Genomic DNA, 23,143 nt, shown 5'->3' with positions numbered 1-23,143 from the left:
AGGTATTTTCAGCTGTGACTGCTCTTTGAGCGAGTTTGCATGACGGAGTGAGGTGGGACTGTAGAGTACCATGCACTCGAAGAACCTATTAGATCTCTATGGACATTTACTAGGAGAGAACTCCAGGTTTCTCAGAACAAAGACATCACCGTTAAATCTAGATGCAGCACCCAGTGGCCAATTTGTCTTGGCTACAATGATCCCTAAGAAACCAGCTGGCAGATCAGTGCACTCTGACCACACTCCCCTTCTCTCCCCACGCACCTCTGGCCTCCTCCTGGCACACATTTAGCATGCCGCTGCACTGGCGCGTGCCAAGGGAGCACAGCACAAGACCATCCCATTGGCCCTGTACCACAGTGGAAGCTCCCTTACTTCAGGGGAGTTTCCCAGTTGGGAAAGCTGTCTGGTTTCTGGACCCTTTATGACACCAGAATGCAGTAAAGAGGCTGGGCTATAGCTCCAGATAGGGCCACAGAGCAGGTTAGGAAGGGTGTGCAGAGGGGACTGATACAGTACAGAGATTGACTCTGCTCAAGAGAACAAAACACTCGCTTTGAACTAGAGTTCTTGTCCTCTGCTAAGCACATAGGCCCAGCAGTCTGGTCACTTCCACACAACAATCACTCCATAAGGGGCTGGAACACACAACTTTACGAAGGGGACTGTCCTCTTCTCTTGTGTCCTACCCCCCAGATTTAGTCCATTAATTACTTATCAGCATGAGATGACAAGGGATCCAATGTTAACATAAAAACAAAAGCATCAGAGCAAAGCAAAACCCAACCTCATTAGCTTTCTAGAACTAGAGTGAGACAAATTCATGCCGGGTGCAATTTAACTGAAAGCCTTACAGAAAATACTGCAGTGATGGACCCAAACACTGCAGCCTAGAATAGGATACTGCAGGGTTTGGGTTGTCACTCAGTCTCCCAGTATTGTACAGTGACACATGAATTCGGCTCAAGCAACTTGGAATTGATTTGCTGGGACAGGAGGAGAAGCTGAGCTTCCAGGAGCTTCCCTTTTCTACCTGTCAGGAACCTCATCAGATCCCCCCAGAAGGAGAGACGTGCAACAGGTTAAGTGCAAAAATTGGGGAACAAGACTTTACCTCACAACTGGATTTGCTACCAGAATGCCCCACAGCCTGAATAATTCCTTCAGAGATAACTCATTCTGGCCTTAAACCCTGCTCCACACATGACTCCTGAGGAGACAGGGAAATTTAGGGTCCACAGTTATTCAATCTGGGGCTTCCTCACTGCTTTGCTAATCCCTGCACAGGGGTGAGCATAGTTAGTTGTTGGCTTTACCTCACACCACTCCAACGATGACGACCTTTAAACCCAGGAAAGACAAGGGTGAACTTGCGCTGAAGCTCATTGCCAGGGATCTGAGGCAGTTTGTTGGCCTATGGCTCGCCTGCCCCAGATGATATTACAGCTAGGGAGAATTTCAGAAAAGCCCCTCCCAAACAGGCTGGATTCATCCCAGCACCAGGGTTTGTTCTGCTGACGAGAAAAGCCCAGTAGGGGGACTTCATATCTTCTCAACACACTTCACTGTAGCATCTGCTGGGCAGTCTGGTGGGTTTTGGTTTTTATTTTTATATTTTTTTATACATTTTTAAGTGGAAAAGGCTTTAAGATGCAGCCAAACAAGAAAAACATTCTGGAACAAGTCAGCAGTCAGAACTTCCTCTCTTTCTCTTTAATGAAAGCCATAAGCTCCCAGTGACAAGTGTCTGCTGGAGCTACATGGGGAGTTTATGAGATTCCTGCCACGTTTCAGTGATATTACAGCGTGTCTTTGGTCTGCCTTCCCTAGCCCAGCTATCTAACCACTTCCTTCCCGCCAGGCGCCTCCCATTAGAGCCTTTCATTAAGTGAACGCTTGGGGGCGTTGTGCATATTTATATTACTCCCTCCATCCTCTTCTCATGTTTACCAGGGGCACATGGAAAAAAGTTATGATAAACTATTAAAAACAAAATTAAAATGATTAAACCTTTCATATCCTTTAGAGATTATCTCCCCACTGCTGCTGGTCAAATGGATTCTGGGACACAACGGATCTTTTCTTTAAATTCAAAAACCAAAAGAGAAATAAAAGGAAATGTGCCTCTGCCAGATATTAAAGAGGAACAAATGTTGTCCCTCTATTCTCAGCAGCCAGCCTCTCATCTCTGTGTTCACATCAGAGCCTCTCACAAGAAGAGAAAAAAGAAGCCAGGTGCTGCATAATTTTGTCCAAATTAAGGGCAGAAAAGGCAGGCAGGTGGGCAGATCATGCTGGAGAACAAGTACAGAGACAAGCAAGTCCCCCTATGTTTCTAAACAAACTGAGCCTGGTGTGTTTTCCTATGGGACCTGGAATGGTTGTCTCCCCATGTCCCCAAACTCTGTTTCTCACAGACGTTCTTGTCAGCAGCCACCCTGTCCTTCAGCCACAAACAAAAGACATTCTCCAGTTTGATGACTGTGGAACAACAGTACAAAGATTAAAGCAAAACCAACGTAACAGTTGTAAATATCCCTCTCCTCTTCTCTATCAAGAAGAGGCCTTTGAATCAGCCTGGTGTCTGAACACATCCCTCGGAGGATATGATTACACAGAGTAGAGCAAGATCACATCTGTTTATGTGGGCCTGCCAAACAGCTGACAGTCACACCTGGGACATGATACCCTTCAGAAATGGAAGAACAGCTTGGAGAAATGGGGCTTTGAGATCCCAACAGAATGACTGAGGTTAAAGCAACAAGTTTTCTTATGGCTTAAGGAACAGAAGTGAAACGAAATCTTGTTTGGAAGACATGATAATCCTGTATGTGGGGGTGTCCTGGGGCTTTGGCACAAGGATGAGACACGCTGCAGTTAAAGGCCAAGTGTAGGTTTAATCAGCATTCACACGTACTGCCAAGAGTCGTGTGCTTTGTTGCTATTTCACGTATGTTACTGTGCTGAAGAGTGAATGTTTCCTCAAATCAGGACAATAGCTTTTCTCACTCCTCACCTTCTGCTGAGGAGACAACAGAAAAGGATTCCCTCTTCAGAGACCAAAGCTATACAATTGCCCCAGCAAGCTCTTTGATTCCATTCCAACTGAGGCATGACAGGACACACAGAGCAGCCCTTCCTAGCCCAGTTCTGGTACGTTGCACAGACTGGGCATTCACAACGCGTTTAGAGCAAATCTTTAGAGTCTATGTACCAATAATCTGACTGCATTTACATGGCATCAGGTGCACAGCACTTCACAGATACAAACACAAGTTCCTGCCACAAGGAACTTAGCGATGACATGTTGAGGAAAGACAACACTGGGACAGGGAGATAAGTGCATGACAAAATAAGGGAAGAAGCTAGTGATGCTGGGACAGCATTTGACATTTGTGCACAGAGGGTTGGGCTCTTGTTTGAACTGTCCTATTAGACGGATTTAATCTATCCTGGGCAGGTCTGGCAGGGGGAAGGAGCGAGCACCTGGGGGGTCACTAGTGACAGGGATGCTAGCTGAAAGAAGCTGGTTTGGAGGAGCGCTTTGAAGGGGGACAATAAGGCTGGCAAGTGCACAGGACAGGGGAGACTGTTCCAGATCCACAGGTCAAAGACAAGGCCTGAGAATGGAAGAAGGCAGCAGTCTGAACACGATCATGAAAAGCTGCATACAGGGAAGACAAGGAGGCTTCTGCCCTGCTTCACCAGCAGACTTCAGCTCTGCCCTGAAAGGCCCGTCTCCTGCACAGAGGTGTTCCTATTGCACTTCATATGTGGACGCAGGAGATTTGACTTAATTTTGTTTACTGGTAATGTTTAGACAGAGCAATCAGTTTGGAAGAGCTGCTCACTCTGCCTACACATTGCTAACAGACAGAATTTAGTCAAAAAGCCTGTGTCTCTGTGCGAGGCGCAAAAGAATTTCCTCGCCCAGGGTGCACTGTACTACTGTGGCCACTGTAATTTCTCTGCCCACTGGGAAGTTTCTAAGCGCCCTGTGTGCACAGAACTAAGTTCCACCTAGACAGCAGACAAAGGCATATACGAGGGGAGTGACAATGACAATCCCACTCTTCTGAATCCGTCTGAAACCCTCAATTGCCTCTGTTCAGTACGGCCAACAACTTGCATTTGGTTATGGGGCAGTTTACCTTTAATTACAATCAGAGAGAGATTTTAGGCATTACTAAGATCAGGGATGGGCCCATACTTTAAGCAGGGATAAACTCCACTGGTGAACATTGCAGCTTTCTTTGTCTAAACTTGATACCAGCGCACCTACAGTGACAGCAGGAATCAGGGCAAACTCCAACACAGACAAGGCCGTAGAAGGTTACAGTGCAAGTGGGGACACTGGACTCACGTAAAACTTCCACTCAAAGCAGGCACTTGTTGCACCCCTACTTTAATAATGCTTTCTGGCTCTTACACATCACTGACACCTACAAATCAGAAATGCCTTATATGATGGTCCGATTCCCCCAGGCTCTGAGGGCCAGGGATGCTCAGCGTTTTTCTAAACCTTCTGGGGAGAGCCTGCTTCCTCTTCCGATACCAGCTGGGTACCAGATTTTCCACAGCCTTTGTGAGCTACCAGCATTTCACCCTGTCCATTCAATGTGTAATCCAGGAAATGGCTACCAAACAAGAGGGACAGACTGGATCGTGGGGGCAGCTAACTTGGTTAAAACAGCAGTGAATACACAGCAAGTCTGCTTTTACCTCAGCTTGGCAGCTCAAGTTCAACCCCACAGCCTTTAAAGTCAAGCTGTGACCTGTTAAAAGAAGCATTGCCATGTCCTCACTGCTATTTTAACCCAAGTGAAGAACACTTCCCTCCCCCTCCCCGTGAAGACATACCCAGAATCCCCCTTCCCAATTGCTCTGAGAACAGAAGAGCTCCCCAGCGGTTAAGACTTTTACATCTAGAGATACTGACCCAAATTGCTGGCAGCCATTCTACCCTGAGTCTGAGGAGAAAGCCAGGTCCCCGGGTGTTTGCTGTGGCTGATGCTGGGATCAGAATGGATGCTCCAACAAGACCAGGGCAGAGAAGGAGTGACACGTGACTAAGAATTCTCTGTCTGACACCATTTTCTGATTCTTTTCTTGAACAAAGAAAGGCTCTTTTGAGCATACTTGGATTTGTTCAGAGACTCCTTCCAGAGACCCTGCTCTCATTCTTCACATGCAAAGGCCTACAACAATGACTTTATGTCTTACAAGAATAAGGTTCTGGCAGAGATTAGCAGAATGGCTGAAACAATATGTCCACGTACGGGATTGGGTCCCTTCAGTGGAATGCCGAGACTACGGGAACCCTCTTCCTGTTGAGCCAGCAAACAGTGCAGCAGCACATAACCGAGCGTGTCCCTGGCTGCTGGGCCCCCATGGGTAAATTCCATACAATTTAATAGCAACACCACCAACAGGTTCTACATTATACGTTCCACAACAATGATCTAAAACTCATTGACTAGAATAAGAAAGGGCTTCCTTTCCATAGGTGTTTTAAACCATCCTACAGATTTCTAGAGCGTGGATCTAATTTTTAATATAGTCTATTCTATGGGATGATTCACAAAGTCTAGAAAACTGTTATTATTTCCTATTAAATGCTACAGGACTTTTCTAAGGGGTGGCTCCACAAAGCCTGGAACACAGCCGGCGGCGTAAGATCAGCATTTTAATTTAATTTTAAATGAAGCTTCTTAAACATTTTGAAAACCTTGTTTACATACGACAATAGTTTAGTTATACAATATAGAGACTTATAGAGAGAGACAGTCTAAAAATGTTAAAATGTATGACTGGCAGGCGAAACCTTAAATTAAAGTGAATAAATGAAGACTCGGCCCACCACTTCTGAAAGGTTGCCGACCCCTGCTGTAGATGTTCCCCACTGCCACGTCCCTCACACACAGATTTAGGTATTTAAAACCAAACCAATTGCATTGCTTTGAGAAGGGAAGATGAAAGAGAAAGGGTGTGCTCCTTCATCCATGCCATTTCACCCAGGACTTATCCTGACCTCCTGAGGTCCCTTCCAACCCTGATCTTCTATGTGCTTCTATGTGCTTCTATGTGCTCCTTCCTCAGCTAGAGCACATGCTCTGTCCATTTTGATTGTGAGTGCCCTGGGGCAGGGACTGTGCTCTCTCTCCTGATGGTGAAGCATTCGGCCACACCATCAACTTATGGGGGCCCATGTGGTGGTGTTAGGTAAACATCATTCTAAACCCTTCAAAATAAAGCCCTACTTTTAAATCCATTAGGAGCTTTATTTCTCTCCTAGAAAATTCCTTGTTTTTTTGAGTTAGTCTGTCAAATACAGAAACCTAGCAACAAAATTCCATCATCCGCAGGCAGTGCTTTTCTAGGACAATCTCTCAGTTGGGGACAGGCATTTTAAATTATTCTCGGTGATGTTTCAGTCCAGGATTCTCTAAGCGATACACGCTCATATTATTGTGTCCAAAACGAACTTCAAGCAACAACATTCCTGTTTAGTACCAGCCCCATTCAATTCTATGGAGGGTCTCAGACCGCCCTTATCACCATAGTAGCTGTGCGCCCTCCAAGATGGCGGTAAGAGAGGAAAGACTGTCCAGTGGTTAAGGTCCTAGCCTAGGATTCGGGAGACTTGGGTTCACATCCCCTTCTGCCACAGACTTTTTGGGTGACCTTGGGCAAGTCATTTGGCCTCTCCGTGCATCAGTTCCCCATCCGTAACATGAGAATAACAGCACTGCCCTATCTCATCATAAGGGGTTTGTGAGGAAAAAGATTGTGGGGTAATCAGACGCTACAGTGATGGAAGCCAAATACATAGGGTGACCAGATGTCCCGCTTTTATAGGGACGGTCCCGGATATTTGGGGCTTTTGCTTATATAGGTGCCTATTACCTCCCACCCCCGTCCTGATTTTTCACACTTGCTATCTGGTCAGCCTACAAATAGGTATTTAAGATAAAGTGATGCAACCAACGTCTGTCTCCTGTGGTTTTTTTCTCCCTCATCCTCATCCCAAGGGAGACTTCTGAGTGGGGTGATAGGTTTTAAACGTGCACGCTCTGTGTTCATGCTAGAGAAGGCAGGTTGAAGACGATAGCCTGGGGCTAGAGCAGAAGGTAGTGAGGTTAGGGATGATCCTTAGTTCCTGTGGGAGTTTGTTCCGTAGCCTTACACCAGCCCCCAAGAAAACATGTTACCAGATCAACAGCTGCCAACAGGCCAGACACACACAGAACAGAAATTATATGCCCAATTTTATCTTTAAGAAAATCTTCCACACTTAAAAAGAAAAGGAGTACTTGTGGCACCTTAGAGACTAACTAATTTATTTGAGCATCATGCATTGATGCTCAAATAAATTGGTTAGTCTCTAAGGTGCCACAAGTCCTCCTTTTCTTTTTGCGAATACAGACTAACACGGCTGCTACTCTGAAACCTTCCACACTTAGTGCTTTTAGGGGAAGAGGTGACCCTCTGGGCTGAAATCAGGAAAGAAAAGAGAGAGGAGGGCAGAAGGAAATAGAGGTTAACACAGAAGGGAAAGAAGAAAATATAGAAGGAATGGATTATGTACAAATAACACCAGATAAAGAGAGTATGCGGAAGGGAAAACAGAGAGGGGAAAAGGAAGCTAAAAGGTGAGGCAGAAAATCACATCTTACAGAAGGAAGAATGATCTGAGAAAAAGAAGGCTAGAAAGTTAAACCCTAGAGAATAAACCCTAATCTGAGCAGCAACAATACACCAAGACATACAACAGAGAGGGAGGACAAGTGGACAGAAGGACAAGGAAAGGAAAAGGGGAGGAGAACAAAATCAAAGCAGGCAGAATGGGACATTTTTAGCTAGCATTCAAAAATGACTGACCTCAGGGACCTCCCGCACTAAAAGCCGGAGTCTCTAGAGCCAGGCTATATATGGGGCTGAAACAGACTCACATCCTGCGTGTATCAGGCACTGAGGGAACACAACACACTGACCAGTGAGCTACATTTACATCGACAAAACGCCAATCCGGCAGTTCCACACCAAGTGGTTGGCAGCTCCAAGCACAATTGTCTGAGCTGAGCACTAAACAGGCTTGTTTTGTACCTGCAGTTTTCAGGGAGAAGATGCTTTCACAGGTTGGACAAAAATAGTTTGTTTTCATGTTTATCTCTGTCATGCCCTGTCTACTTACATGGTGCTACCACCACAATATCTAAGAGCCTTTCAAGTATTTGCACATAGAAATAACAGTCCTTCTTCACTCTTCCTTCCCAGCTGTAAAACCGGTAGCTTGGTTAATTTCTAGGGATTTTTTTGCCTGTGAGATCTGTGGGGGGAGGTATGCAGGAGTTACTGGGGAGAGCTAGGCTGAAGGAATGAGTTTAAATTTACCGCTGAACTTGGTGAGGTCTGTTGTCACTATCTCCTGCAGAAATTAAGGTCACAGGAGCTGGGGCTAGCCTAGGGAAGTTCTGTCTCCCACACTCATCAGCCTCCCTCTATTCATTGATCATTGTTTAGGGAATTTTTTTGCTAAGTGGTCAGGATTAAAAGCAAATTGGCCCGTGGGTGATAGCGAATGGATGTATCTGCAGTGAGCGACAAATACCAGCCATAGCAGAAGCCCAGAGATGTGCTAAAATACTACAGTGAGGGAGGCCCTAAAAATATCCAAGAGAGAAAAGCATCTCCTAGCACCTAAGATGCACTGTCCTTGGTCAGCAACACTAACTGAGTATTCCACCTGAGCCCATCTTCCTGTCTGCTACATTAGCAAACTCTGCACAGAGCAAGCAGAAAAGCATAATGGTCTTTAATCATCCAGCTCAAGAAGGCTCCCAGATAATGGGGCTTGGGTTTCTTGCCCAGTGTCTGTGTAATTTCTCTGCCAGTGGCTTCATTTTCCCTCCACAGGAAGTGGACTGTAGCTCCCAAAGCTCTTTTCCATGGCAGGCACAGAAGTTCCTGGGAGGTCTGTATCATCAGCACAAGTGAGGAGACAAAGGTCCCTGTGTCTACAAGGCTGCTGCTTCGACTGGTGTGTGTGTGTGTTCCTGTGTGTGTTCATTCTGTAAAGGGTTGGTGGGAGGGAGGAAGTGTATGTGTGTGTCTGTGTGTTCTGTAAGGGATGGGAGGGAATGAGCTGCAAATAATGTGCAATCAGGAACCATCACAATTACAAATGTAAACGAACAAGCAATTGGCCCTGACCTTTGTAGATTGTTAGAGGACTAATTAAGCCAGATCAGGCACTCTCTTCCATCAGGAGATTGAGGCACAAACACATAGAAATATCTACATGCAAACCCAACCTGTTATACACCCCTTTTTTGATACACACAAATAACCAACTGCACACATGCAAACTGGAGGTAATAATCCCACCACTCATACTGTGCCCCAGCAAAGCATTAAGGTTTGTTGTGCAGTATTCAAAGTTATTCAGGGTAACAAAAGTCCAGGTTGGCCTGGTCTATAAAGCTATTTGTAAAAGTAATAAAAAGTTGGAGACAAGTAGACTGGTACACATTGGATTGTTTAAGTTAGAAGACGTGTAATCAGGGGTCTTTCCAAACTCCTGGTAAAGTGATGGGCTGGCATGACAATGAGCTGAAAGACTCTAGAGAAGGAAGAAGCGTTTATAGTTGAAATGACTGAACTGTGTCAGAACGGATTAATATTAATGGGATGTAGTTGCCACCCTGCCTTGGACGCGGCTTATCTGGAGTCACTAAAGGGGAGCAGTGGTATGGGCAGACTGGTTAGGAGCAAGCTTTACCATCATGGCTGCGACTGCCACCTGAGATCCTGGGATCCACCATGGCACCATTCACTGGGCCTTCACTGTCCTGATTCTGAAAGACAACCTGACCAGGTCGGGCCACAGGGAGAAAATCAGATTATATCACCACTTCCACCAGCTTCTACTCAATCCTGAATGATTCCTGGGGGTGAGAGACTTGGGTTCCTAATGTCAGCCCCTCCCTCATGTGTCATTTTCCTTCCCTATTTTATTTCTCCTCTTCCCCATCTCTCCTTTTGTCTTCTGTCTAACAAGAGTCTGGAGTGGCCAGCCAAGACAAATAATTTCATTTCTGGCAAGACAGGCTGTGAGCCAGTGCTAGATTCCTGACACTGGTAAAAGTTTGCCATCACTGGGAGTAAGTCTACATGGCAATTAGATGCCTGTGGCTGGCCCATGCCAGCTGGCTCGGATTAAGGGGCTGTTTAATTGCAGTGTAACATTTGGGCTCAGACTGGAGCCCGGGCTCTAAGACCCTCTGAGGTGTGAGGGTCCCAGAGCTGGGGCTGCAGCTCAAGAAGGAACCTCTGAAACAGAAATTAAACAGCCCCTTAGCCAGAGCCCTGCAAGCCCAAGTCAGCTGGCATGGGCCAGCTGTGGACGTCTAATTACAGTGTAGACACACCATGAGTGGCTGATAAACCCTGTGTTTCTCCAGGAGCAAGGCTGCAAGTGGAAGTCAGCATCTGAACACCACACAGGTTCTCGTCTTTGCTTTTGTTGTTTCTCCCCTTTTGTGTGCATTTGTCTTGTTTTATGGAAATTAAACAGGATCAACTTCAACTACAACAGTGCCAGATCATCAAAGCTAAACGTTTCCTCTTTTCCCCACAAGAGTGAACACCATGGTCAACACCGTCTAAAACCTAGCAAATGGGGAAACCCAGCCTAGGAAATAAACTCTGCCGCTGAAGGGAAAGGGAGGAAGGAATATTACTGAAAAAAAAAGCCTTCCTGGACACTACATTCCAAATGCTTTATAACTGGTTTGTCTTCTTTTCCTGGGTCTTTAATAAAAGGATTAAAAGATTTTTTTGAAGGTGGTTGTTACAGGAGTAACTTGACACGAAGCCAAAGGCCACACTTAGCTGCTAATGCTGTAACTGTGAACAAAGGTTTTATTAATAATCTTACCCCTTTGTTGGGCCTGCGACACGCCCTTGCCAGCCCAACAGGCCTCAAGCTCTAGCCTGTACTTGAGTCAGGTGACTAAGGGTTGTGGACAGAAACATGGAGGTGGCACTTCCTATGAGATGAGTTAGGCTCACCTAGGAGAGGGGTCCGCAGAGAGCAAGCCCTGGATGAATGCAGAGAACCCTGCATCCAGACGGTGAAGTGCTGAGGAGAACTCTGCAGACTAGGGAGAAATACTTTTGGCCTGAGAGGTCCAACTGAACCAATTATGGAACCGGAATGGCTTACTAAAGTAGACCCCATAAGGGAGAATCGTCATTCAAACTCTTAGGCATGTGGGACTTAATTGGATAGTTGGGGGAACTGAGGCTATGGTAACAAAATTGCCACTCCAGGGAGGTGGCCTGCTCTGAACCACTTCCTGCAACACACACATAATTCAGTGCCTCACCCACACTAACCCCTATATGCAGAAATAACCGTGTGCAAACCAGCCCATAGAACAGAGCCCACAAATATCGTGGTGTGCACACAAACACAGAAATGCATCCAGGCAGAGACAGGAAAATACGTTATTTACATGAGGGGAGGTTTTCAGACATACTGGGCATTGGACAGACACAGAAAGGGGGTGCCTGTTTCAGAGCAGTGGTTCTGAACCAGGGGTACATGTACCCCTAGAGGTACGCAGAGGCCTTCCAGGGGGTACATGAACTCACCCAGATATTTTCTTAGTTTTAAAACAGGCGACATTAAATGCACTAGCAAAGTCAGTACAAACTAAAATTTCATAGACAATGGCTTGTTTATACTGCTCTATACACTGAAATGTAAGTACAATATTTATATTCCAACCCATTGATTGTATCATTGTATGGTAAAAATGAGAAAGTCAGCAGTTTTTCAGTAACAGTGTGCTGTGTCACTTTTGTATTTTTATGTCTGATTTTGTAAGCAAGCAGTTTTTAAAGTGAGATGAAATTTGGGGGTCCACAAGACAAATTAGACTCCTGAAAGGGGTACAGTCGTCTGGAATGGTTGAGAGCCACTGCCCTAGAGAGTTAGGAAGATAACTGATGCCTAGGGACAACTCATCCATTCCTTCCCTTGCCTACTAAGGCACTGCAGAAAATACAAAATGGCCACTCGCACAATTCCTCCTCTGGGTTGAAATTCACGAACTTTGTTCTGAATTGAAAACAATAAGATTTTTTGTTTTGCAGGAAATTTTAATATTTTGTTCCATTTCAGAACAAAAAAGGATTTAGAAATTTCCTGTGAAAGTGATACAAGTATTTCAATTAGCTCCAGATACACAGCACCCTTGCTATCCCTCCTCCCTCCATCCAAGGGCCCTGCTAACCTCTTCCACCATGGCCACTCCTTTCACCCTGACTACTCCACAGCACAGATTCAGGTTCAGTATAAGACCTGAACATAGACTATCCATGTGCAAACACAAAGCATGGCTGCAACACCTGAATGCTATTAACAGGGATATCTGGAGGAACAACAGGGACAGAGCTTTAGCCTGCACTGAAATGCACTGTAGTAGACTCTTCATTATTATTTATTTGGTTAGTGCTGATATGTTCAGCGCTGCACAATACACAAAGATAACAGCCCCTCTCCTAAGCACTTACAGTCGGACAGGCAGGCAGAGACCACAGGCCACCCTGGGAAATCCTAGGGGGAAGATTTTGTGTCGAGGGCTTTTGTTCAATTTATTTAAATCAAGTTATACACTCATTCTATGGGCCTTACAAAAAAAGGTGCTTTAAAAAGGGGCTTGAATGAAGAAAGGGTGGTGGCTTGGAGAAATGATTTCAAAATGATACTGCTCATGTAGGGGCAGAGAGGGTGAGAAAGTATGGAGAGGGGGTGGAGAAGGACACAGGGTACTGGGAGTGGCATTGCTCGGAGCAGAGGGTGACAGGAGACTGATGTCATTGGGACTGAAGCTTTGACGATGAGGACAAGAAGTTTTAAGTTCTTAAAGGGGAGCCAGCAGAGGGACTGAAAGTGAATTGTGACCAGGTCTGAATAATGGTCAAGACAGATAACTGCGGCAGGGTATTTGGATCCTATTGAAAGGGATCCAGATGTGCGTTCGTGAGGCCAAATAGGAGGAAGACGAGTAGCTAAGGGCATGGCTACAATGGAAACTTCAAAGCGCTCCTGCGGGAACGCTTCCATGGCAGTGCTTTGAAGTGCGAGTGTGGTCGCTCACGAGCGCTGGGAGACAGCTCTCCCAGCGTTCCTGGAAATCCATCTCCACGAGGGGATTAGCTCCCAGTGCTGGGAACACGGCTCCCAGTGCTCGGAGCCTGTCTACACTAGCGCTTTAAAGCGCTCAGACTTGCTGTGCTCAGGGGGGTGATTTTTCACCCCCCTGAGCCAGCAAGTTAGAGCACTATAAAATGTAAGTGTAGCTAAGCCGTAAGACTGGAAATAATTACGAACGTGGCTCAGTGCTTTAGTTGTCAGGCCGGCAAGGGAAGGCTGGATCTTTTGATATGCTGTAAAGAAGTGGAAAAATGTATATAGTCCTTAGATGTGCATAATATAAGGGGAAAGAATGAAAGATAATCTCCAAGTTGTGAGCCTGGGTGAGGGAGGATGGGGTGTTTTAACAGTAAAGGAGAATGGGGAAGAAGAGAGTATGGAGGGAGAGTTTAGCTGCAGATATAGAGTATCTGAGCAACTGACAAACCATCTAAGAGAAAGCATTTGAGACACAGGCTTAGATGTGGGCCTGGACAAAGTAGATTTGAGAGTCATCTACATCAGAATGACAGTGAAATCATTCCTGTGAGTGGATGAACACACCCAGCGATAAAAAGTGTAGAGGGAGGAGAGAGGAGAGGTTTAATGGGAAAAAGATAGCTTTCCCAGGCAGCCCTTCTTAAAATAGGGTCTTCTACTGACATATGCCCCACACTGAAATAGTTCAACGCATGTGAAGAGTGTGATTCAGTCAACCCGGACACATCTGGGTGGTGATGGTGAGCTGTGATATACAGATCAAGCTAGATGATCTGGTGGTCCCTTCTGGCCTTCAGTTCTATGACTCCGACTTCCAGGCTACTCGTGCTAAGCACAGAGAGTCAATGGAACCAGGCCCTCAGTCCACCCTGATTAACCTGGATGGAACTGGGGAGCTCAATGCTACTCATGTGGACACATTTGGTAAGTGGTTCTCAAGAGTAGATGGGGCCAGATCCTCAGCTCTGGACTTGTCGACATGGATGGATCCAGGGACCTTTCTGACAAGTGGCTCCTCAGTGTCAAGGGGTGCCAGATTTCAAGAGAGTTGGTTGACCAGGTCAGATCCAGGGACCATGGAACTCTTTATGCCAGGCACAGAAACATTATGGTGAACACATCTCCAGATCTGATACTGGATTTAGACTGCCAGCCTTAGTTGACTTGACTGGGGCTTGGAGGCTTGAAGCTGCAGGCTGCCACTGGCTGTGTAGATGTATCCTTACAGTTAGAGAGACCTGAGAAGGAAACGTTTTCTTTTGTTCAATTTCATCCCTTTATTTATAAATATCTCCTCTCCTTCCTCCTGAAATACTGAAATGCCCCCCTCAGTCACTGCTTAGCTCTGCTATTATTATTTATCTGTTATCTTCAGCGGTCAGCAATGGGCTTGAGGAGCTACACACATCTCCTTTCCTTTGAATCCTGCCAGCTCGGGTGGGCAGCCTGTCGGCCCCGAATCAACTCTGAAGACAGTGCTTTCCCATTGTGGCTTGAGCAGGAGCAGGGAGGGTAGGTGGGCTACAGAGCCCAAGCGGCAACGCTATGGAGCTATTGTTCGTGCATGAGCGTGAGCCCGAGTCTGCGGACCCAGGCTTGGAGACTCACTACCACAGGCTGTGTCGGCACGCTTTCAGGGACCACCTGTGCAATCACCTCCAGGTGGTGTGTCACTGGAAATTCAATTGGAGAAGACCCTGAAGCACACCCTGCAGGGAACCATCTGCCCTAACCCCAGAGCCACAGGCTAAGGGAGACCTAGTCAGGGTTGTTGGTCTCTAGCTCCTAGGATCCTGAAAGGAGAACATTTATTAGGGAGAACTAAACAACCAACAGCCAGCCCAGATACTAGCCAGGGCCTCTCTTCACCGTCATACAGAGAAATGGGGCCATGTTCTATCATCCATTTGGACACCTTCATCTACAATTCTCTATGGGCATAAAAGCAAGCGAAAGAAGATGAAATTATCCATTTTCTGCTTTGGTTTTGTACTGTCTCAGCCAAATGCAAACTCTGTTGCTTTATTACTTTGGGAGCACACCCAATGAGCAGGGTCTTCTACTGGGGGGTGACTTGACATTCTGGCAAACAAGAATCCTCAGGCTGTCAGTATTTATTCATTTCTCTCAAAGGTTGGCTGAGAGGCTTCTTAAAACCTAAAGAAAGTGAAAATATTCCAAATCATTAAGGTGACCTGCAAAAGGGGCTGGCTCCTCCTTTGCATCTTTATTAGGTAAAAAGATATTTTTTCCCCAGCATTTTTTCAACTAGAAACCTAGAAACATTAGGAATGTCAAGTTTTGCCCTCCTGTTTGTTGGTGATTTCCAGGGAGACCCCCAGTGATATGGAGTGAGATCTCTCAGCCCAGATTTGAAATGGTGGATCCTGGAAGACTGGAGAAGCACTAATGTAGTGCCCATCTTCAAAAAAGGGGAAAGGGAGGGGCTGGAGAACTATAGACCAGTCAGCCTGAGCTTGATACCTGAGATGCTACTAGAGCAATGTATAAATTATTCAATTTGTGAATACCTGGAGGATGAAGGGGTAATCACTAGCAGACAGCATGGATTTACTAAGAACAAATCATGCCAAACCAGCTTGATTTCCTTCTTTGACAGGGTAACTGGTTTGATGGATAGGGGGAATGCAGTGGACATAATATACCCGGACTTCAGCACGGCTTTTGACACAGTCCCACATGACATTCTGATAGGTAAGCTGGAGCAATGCAGGTTTGGCGGAACTAACATTAAATGGATACATAACTGGTTAAACAAACAAAGAGTAACTACAGATGGAATGATGTCAGATGGGAGGGAGGTCTCGAGTGGGGTTCCACAGAGATCTGTTCTGGGTCTGGTGTTATTTAATATCTGTATTAATGACCTGGATGTAGGAATAAAGAACAGACTGATCAAATGTGCAGATGACACAAAGCTGGGGGTCTGTGGTTTGCAAACACTTTGGAAGATGGAGCTAAAATTCAGAGGGATCTTCATAAATTGAAAACTGGGCTACAGACAACAAAATGAAATTCAACAAAGAAATGTGACGTGCTACACTTAGGGAAGAAAAATCAAATGTACAAATACAGAATGGGGAATAACTGGATTGGCAGCAGCACTGCTGAAAAGGATCTGGGAGCGGTAGCGTATCACAACCTCAACATGAGTCAACAGTGTGATGCTGCTGCAAAAAAAACCAACAACACACAAATGAAATTTTAGGTTGCATTAACAGAGACACAGCATGCAAGTCATGGGAGACAATAGTACGGCTCTGGGTAGTGCTGGTTAGGTCTCAGCTGGAGGACTCTGTCCAATTTTGATCACCAATGTATAGAAAGGATATTGATAAACTGGAAAGGAGCCAGATGCGAGTGACAAAGATGATCAAAGGGATGGAATGCAAGCCATATGAGCAAAGGCTGAGGGAACTGGGTATGTTTAATTTGGAAAAGAGGAGATTAAGGGGATGGAACACGATAGCAGTCTTTAATTATTAGTTAAATTGGGTAAGATGGGGATCAATAGGAAAACTGAAAGGTGGATAAGGAATTGGTTAAAGGGGAGACTACAACGGGTCCTACTGAAAGGTGAACTGTCAGGCTGGAGGAAGGTTACCAGTGGAGTTCCTCAAGGATCGGTTTTGGGACCAATCTTATTTAATCTTTTTATTACTGACCTCGGCACAAAAAGTGGGAGTGTGCTAATAAAGTTTGCAGATGATACAAAGCTGGGAGGTATTGCCAATTTAGAGAAGGACAGGGATATCCTACAGGAGGATCTGGATGACCCTGTAAACTGGAGTAATAGTAATAGGATGAAATTTAATAGTGAGAAGTGTAAGGTCATGCATTTAGGGATTAATAACAAGAATTTTAGTTATAAGCTGGGGACGCATCAATTAGAAGTAATGGAGGAGGAGAAGGACCTTGGAGTATTGGTTGATCATAGGATGACTATGAGCCGCCAGTGTGATATGGCCGTGAAAAAAGCTAATGCGGTCTTGGGATCCATTAGGAGAGGTATTTCCAGTAGAGATAAGGAGGTTTTAGTACCGTTATACAAGGCACTGGTGAGACCTCACCTGGAATACTGTGTGCAGTTCTGGTCTCCCATGTTTAAGAAGGATGAATTCAAATTGGAACAGGTACAGAGAAGGTCTACTAGGATGATCCGAGGAATGGAAAACTTGTCTTATGAAAGGAGACTCAAGGAGCTTGGCTTGTTTAGCCTAACTAAAAGAAGGTTGAGGGGAGATATGATTGCTCTCTATAAATATATCAGAGGGATAAATACCAGAGAGGGAGAGGAATTATTTAAGCTCAGTACCAATGTGGACACAAGAACAAATGGATATAAACTGGCCACCAGGAAATTTAGACTAGAAATTAGACAAAGGTTTCTAACCATCAGAGGAGTGAAGTTTTGGAACAGCCTTCCAAGGGAAGCAGTGGGGGCAAAAGATCTATCTGGCTTTAAGATTATACTCGATGAGTTTATGGAGGAGATGGTATGATGGGATAACATGGTTTTGGAAATTAAATATTCATGGTAAATAGGCCCAATGGCCTGTGATGGGATATTAGATGGGGTGGGATCTGAGTTACTCAGGAAAGAATTTTCTGTAGTATCTGGCTAGTGAATCTTGCCCATATGCTCAGGGTTTAGCTGGTTGCCATATTTGGGGTCGGGAAGGAATTTTCCTCCAGGGCAGATTGGAAGAGGCCCTGGAGGTTTTTCGCCTTCCTCTGTAGCATGGGGCATGGGTCACTCGCCAGAGGATTCTCTGCTCCTTGAAGTCTTTGAACAACGGTTTGAGGACTTCAGTAGCACAGACATAGGTGAGAGGTTTTTTGCAGGAGTGGTGGGTGAGATTCTGTAGCCTGCGTTGTGCAGGAGGTCAGACTAGATGATCATAATGGTCCCTTCTGATCTAAGTATCTATGAATCTATGAAAGGCTGCCATAAAAAAGATGGAGAAAAGTTGTTCTCTCTTGCCACAGAGGGCAAGACAAGAGGCAGTGGGTTCAAACTGCAGCAGAGCAGATTTAGATTAAATCTCAGGAAAAACTTCCTACCTGTAAGAACAGTAGACCAAAGGAACAGGCTGCCTAGAGGTTGTGGAAGCTCCTTCACTGGAGGTTTTCCAAAGGAGGCTGGATAGCATCTGTCTCGGATGGTTTAGACACAACAAATCCTGCATCTTGGCAGGGGTTAGACCAGAATGACCCTTGCAGTCCCTCTAAGCCAGTGGTCCCCAACGTGGTGCCTGTGGGTGCCATGGCACCCGCCAGGGCATTCATGTGCGCCTGCCTACTGAGAAGGGAGCGCTTCTGCCGGACAACCCACCGCCGAGCAGCGCAGCCGCTGGACAACCAGCTGCCAAAATGCTGCTGCTTCTCGGCGGCATTTCTTTTGGGCACGTTCTTTTGGGAACATGAATATGCTATACCAACAGAAAGGTTGGGGACCACTGCTCTAACCTGATAGTTCTAGGATTCTATGATTGTTGAATCTTTAACAAAGGGAGATTGTCCCCCAATGTTTGTAAGACTTTTAGTTAAATAAGTGTTGAAAAAAGTTTTAAAACACTCCAAAATTCCCTTTCCCTCTCAGCTAGTCAGGTTCCACTACCTCAGTACCTGTGATGTCATAACCCTAACAGTTCTCCATTTATTCATAAAGTCTTCCAGGAAAAACAGACAAGTCCTGAACTTCTAAAATAAAAGAAAAAGAAAATGTGTTTCTTTGAAAAAAGGCTTTCAACCCTTCTTTAAACAGCATAAAGGGCCCAAGTCATTATTTTTCTCTTTTGCATTTCACCTTTATCAAACTTACATGTGCTACAAAATACACAGAGTCGTCTATCACACGTCAATACGTTTTACTGGGAAACAGAAAGATCTTCCCTGGTGGAGCACAAGGTCGCCTCCAGCAATCTCCTCTCACCCACACAGGGAAAGCCAAGGAGCTGCAGCCGCAATTGCAGCCCCAGGGGTGATGTGGCAGCACAGTATATTTTCACTGCTTTTGTGACCTATGAGGAGCTGGATTCCCTCCTCTCCGCCTCCACAGAACCCCCGAGCCTGCAGACTGGGTACTCAGGTTATAAAACCAGATTTAACCCTTAGTGATTTGAAATCTTTTGTTTTGGTTATTCAGGTATTTTCAAGCATTTCAGTTCCTCTTTGATCAACATGTATATCAGCAACCACCAAACCCTTCATCCACCAACACATTTCTAAGATCTGCATTTTTTTTTTTTCTATCCACACAATATAAGCGTTCATCCAGATGTTCACCCTGTCTGGATGACTGCACCCTGAGATCAGTCCCTATGATATGGCTGGTCAGGGATCTTTCCACAAATACGATTTTTTTTAAAAAAAACCCAAAAAATGCTAATTAATCAAAAACAAAACTTTCATCGGGAAGGTTTTTGAGGCCCAGGATGGAATTTATGGTCAAAAGGAGAGAGGGAGAGAAACAGCCAGTCCTCCAGTGGCCCAGGCACTCACTTGGGATGTAGGAAACCCCCCGAGACCCTGCTCTGAATCAGGAGGAGCACAGACATGAATCTGTCTCCCCCATAATACAGGCAAGTGTCCTGACTATTGGCTATTCTGGGATGTTAAGGGCCACACACACACACAAAGTTTTGCAAGGTCTTGGTTTCATTCCAATACAGAACACAAAATGTCCAAACCTCAACAAACTTTTGTGAAACCGAATTCCTGTTCTCTTGCCATCCCTAATTACGCACCCTGTTAAACCCCTCCTCCAGCTCCCTGCCATGTCTCACATAAACATCACTGTCCTTTCTTCCACACTGCCCCTTACACATGGAATGTTCCTTCCGAACCAGTCTGTAGGACACTATCCTCTCCTCCTCCAAACTCCTCAAGAGCCACCTCCGCTGCAATACCCAGAGGAAATCAATCAGTGAATGAAGATGTGAGGGGCACATGGCATAGTTGACCCCTATTTATAATCGGCCAGGAAAAACGCATCATGGACAGTGAAATCTGATCTTTTGCGTGCTTTTACCCTGTACTATACAGATTTCATGAGGGAGACTAGCATTTCTCAAATTGGGAGTCCTGACCCAAAAGGGAGTTGCAAGGCGGGGGGGGGGGGGGGGGGGGTGTCGCAAGGTTATTTTAGGGGGATTGTGATATTGCCACCCTTACTTCTGTGCTGCCTTCAGAGCTGGGCAACCAGAGAGTGGTGCCTATTGGCCAGGCACCCAGCTCTGAAGGCAGCGCCCTGCCAGCAGCAGCCCAGAAGTAAGGGTGGCAATTCCAGACCAGGCCATCCTTACCTTTGCACTGCTGCTGGGGGCAGCTCCGCCTTCAGAGCTGAGCTCCTGACCAGCAGCCACCGCTCCCCGGCTGCCCAGCTCTGAAGGCAGCGCTGCCGCCAGCAGCAAGTCAGAAGAAAGAGTAGCAGAACCGCAACCCCCCCACGATAACCTTGTGACCACCCCACAGCTCCTTTGTGGGTCAGAATCCTGACAAATAGAACACCGTGAAATTTCAGATTTAAATGGCTGAAATCATGAAATTTGTGATTTTTAAAATCCTATAACTGAAATTGACCAAAATGGACTGTGAATTTGGTAAGGCCCTATTTATAATTATCTGGAAAAAATGCAAATATCCACCTATTAAAGGTGACCGAATTTGATTTTATCCCTCATTCTCTTATGTCCCTAGTTATTTTAGGTCCCAGACTTATGCATGTACTTAACTTCACACATGCAGTTAGTCCTACTGAAGCCCATGGGACAACTCACATACACGAAATTAAACGTGTTTAAGTCGTCACGGGGTTGGAGCCCTACACTGTAAGCTCTCTGAGGCAGGGATCACGTTTTCTGATGTGTTGGTACAGCACCCAGCACGATGGGCCCCTGACCCTGGCTTAGGCCTGTAAGGCCACTGTAATACATACTGTCACCTCGAAAGAGGAAGAGAGACCATGACAAGGAAATTCTGAAGCTGGCTGAGAAATTCTGCAGACCAACTCTCCAAGTCAAATGTCAGAACATACACCAGTCAATAGCAATAGCTAAGAAATGCCACTCACCGGCATCAGCAGCTGGACACTTGCGGATGGTGAAGATCTGACCTAAGTCCTCCTCTTCCTCCGGGAGGCCCTTCTGGAGGCGCTGCAGTTTGCGCAGGCTCTCACTGCGCTGATGTTTCATGGAGCGCACATGCTGGATAAGGTTCAGCTTGGCCTTGGTGGAATAGTTACAGAGGACACAGTGATAATAGCAGCTTTCGCCCTCAACCCCGCTCTCATGATGCTGAAGGTGCTGTGAAGAACAAAGCAGAGACACATGAGTGACAGAGTTAGAAAATGTCCCATCCCCGACCTATATGGGCTACAGCACTTGAAGCTCCCAAAAGGTTTCTTGGAAACTCACTAGCAGGAACGCACCTTGAACAAGAACAAGAGCAAGAGCAAGAATTTCCTCTGTTGAGAGTACTATGAAGGAACCATGAATGGGGATTTCCTGGCACTGTTGTACTGACTGACAGCAACAGCACTTAGAGAGAGGCTGGGCTGACTTTGGGCAAAGGAGCGATACAAGTGGGCATAGGACTGTTTGTTTTGTTTTTTTTATTAAAGGGCTGCCAGTATGCTCAGCACTGTACAAAACACACAGTCACTGCCCCCAAGAGATTGTAATCTAGCCGTACAGACAAAACAGTTCAGCTATAAATTGCACTGGAGGGCAAAAAGGGCCATCAAGAACTCCAGAGTTGTTGGTTTGTTTTTTTTAAGTGAATGGGTCTGTTAACCCACTTCTCTCCAAGTTTATCTTTCATAGGCCTGGTGGAAAGGGGCATTTGAAGGGTGGATCTGAACCAAGAGAAAGGCTGCTTTTTGCACAGCAGTGAGATGATGTTTCAGTGGTCAGGGCAGCACAGGACAACCTCTTGATTCCTCAGCCACTGAATCTCACCGAAAACCATCTCTGCAGAGCCTGCAATTATAACTAATAAGGGTCAACCTTCATTTTTGATCCTAAGTCCCACACAAACCATCAATAACTCACTGCTCGTGGCTGTCCACTAGTGCAAGTGGAAGTACTAAGTCAAAGAGCTTAGCATCATACATGTGAAAAGTGAGCCCACTATCACACACATCCCTGCAGATACGGAGTGCCTCCATCCCTCCTCTGCCGTGTCCCTCACTTGGAGGCCCGGCTACACAGGGGAATCTGGGAGGGCTGAAAGCTGTACTTAAAGGGGACCTCATGCCCTATAGGATTATAAGTTGAATGGCAGGAAAAGTGGATTTGACAGTGACCACACAAATTTTCACGCTGATGGGGACCCATTGTGCATTGTGCTTCAGTGCTCCTCTCCCACAACTGATCACTGAAAGGCACTGAAGTTTTGCGGGAGGCTACAGATATTAGGGATTGGGGCTGTCCCAAGAGAGGGAGAGGAGAAAATGAGGGGCAAAATGTAGTAAATGATGGAGAAAGCTGAAATCCATGTCTTCCTACACTTGGGGATGTTAAAACAGAACTTCCCACTCTTTGCTTCCATGGAAAGTCATCAGGGGAGATAAGCATGTGCTGTAACTAATATATCAGCAACTACAGAGATCAAGCCTTTTCACTGAAAGAAAATGACCAATCCAACATTAAAAAACTGTTCAAAACCTACGTATGGAATTTGGCAAGAGTCTCTCTCAATCAAGCGGTTCCAGGGAGGAAATCAGAGAGGGAGCTCTGGTCTTATGTCCAACAGACAGAATTACATCTGATAAATGCTCAACTAAAACAGAGGAATAAAAGAGGAGCAGCCCTTGGTTGCAATGAACCAATTCCAAGAGACCCTGGAAAGAGCACACGAGAGCAGAGTTGCTGAGTATGTGCATCCCCTGGTTTTCTGTTTGTAGAGAGAAGGTTT

At 45.8% G+C, this 23,143-nt stretch overlaps 1 protein-coding gene across 1 annotated transcript in view; it reads right to left on the bottom strand.

The window, feature by feature from the left end:
* ZFHX3 (zinc finger homeobox 3) overlaps nucleotides 1-23,143 on the bottom strand; it is a 185,654-nt gene that overhangs the window by 106,013 nt on the left and 56,498 nt on the right. The window contains exon 3 of the mRNA XM_077831316.1: nucleotides 21,300-21,531. Within this exon, the coding sequence (XP_077687442.1) occupies nucleotides 21,300-21,531 (232 nt within the window). The remainder of the gene's footprint in view (nucleotides 1-21,299; nucleotides 21,532-23,143) is intronic.

The sequence above is a fragment of the Eretmochelys imbricata genome, chromosome 12 (assembly GCF_965152235.1).
Source record: "Eretmochelys imbricata isolate rEreImb1 chromosome 12, rEreImb1.hap1, whole genome shotgun sequence".
Classification (NCBI taxonomy): domain Eukaryota; kingdom Metazoa; phylum Chordata; order Testudines; family Cheloniidae; genus Eretmochelys; species Eretmochelys imbricata.
Note: the sequence above shows the minus strand (reverse complement) of the source record. Positions and strands in the feature narration are given on the sequence as shown.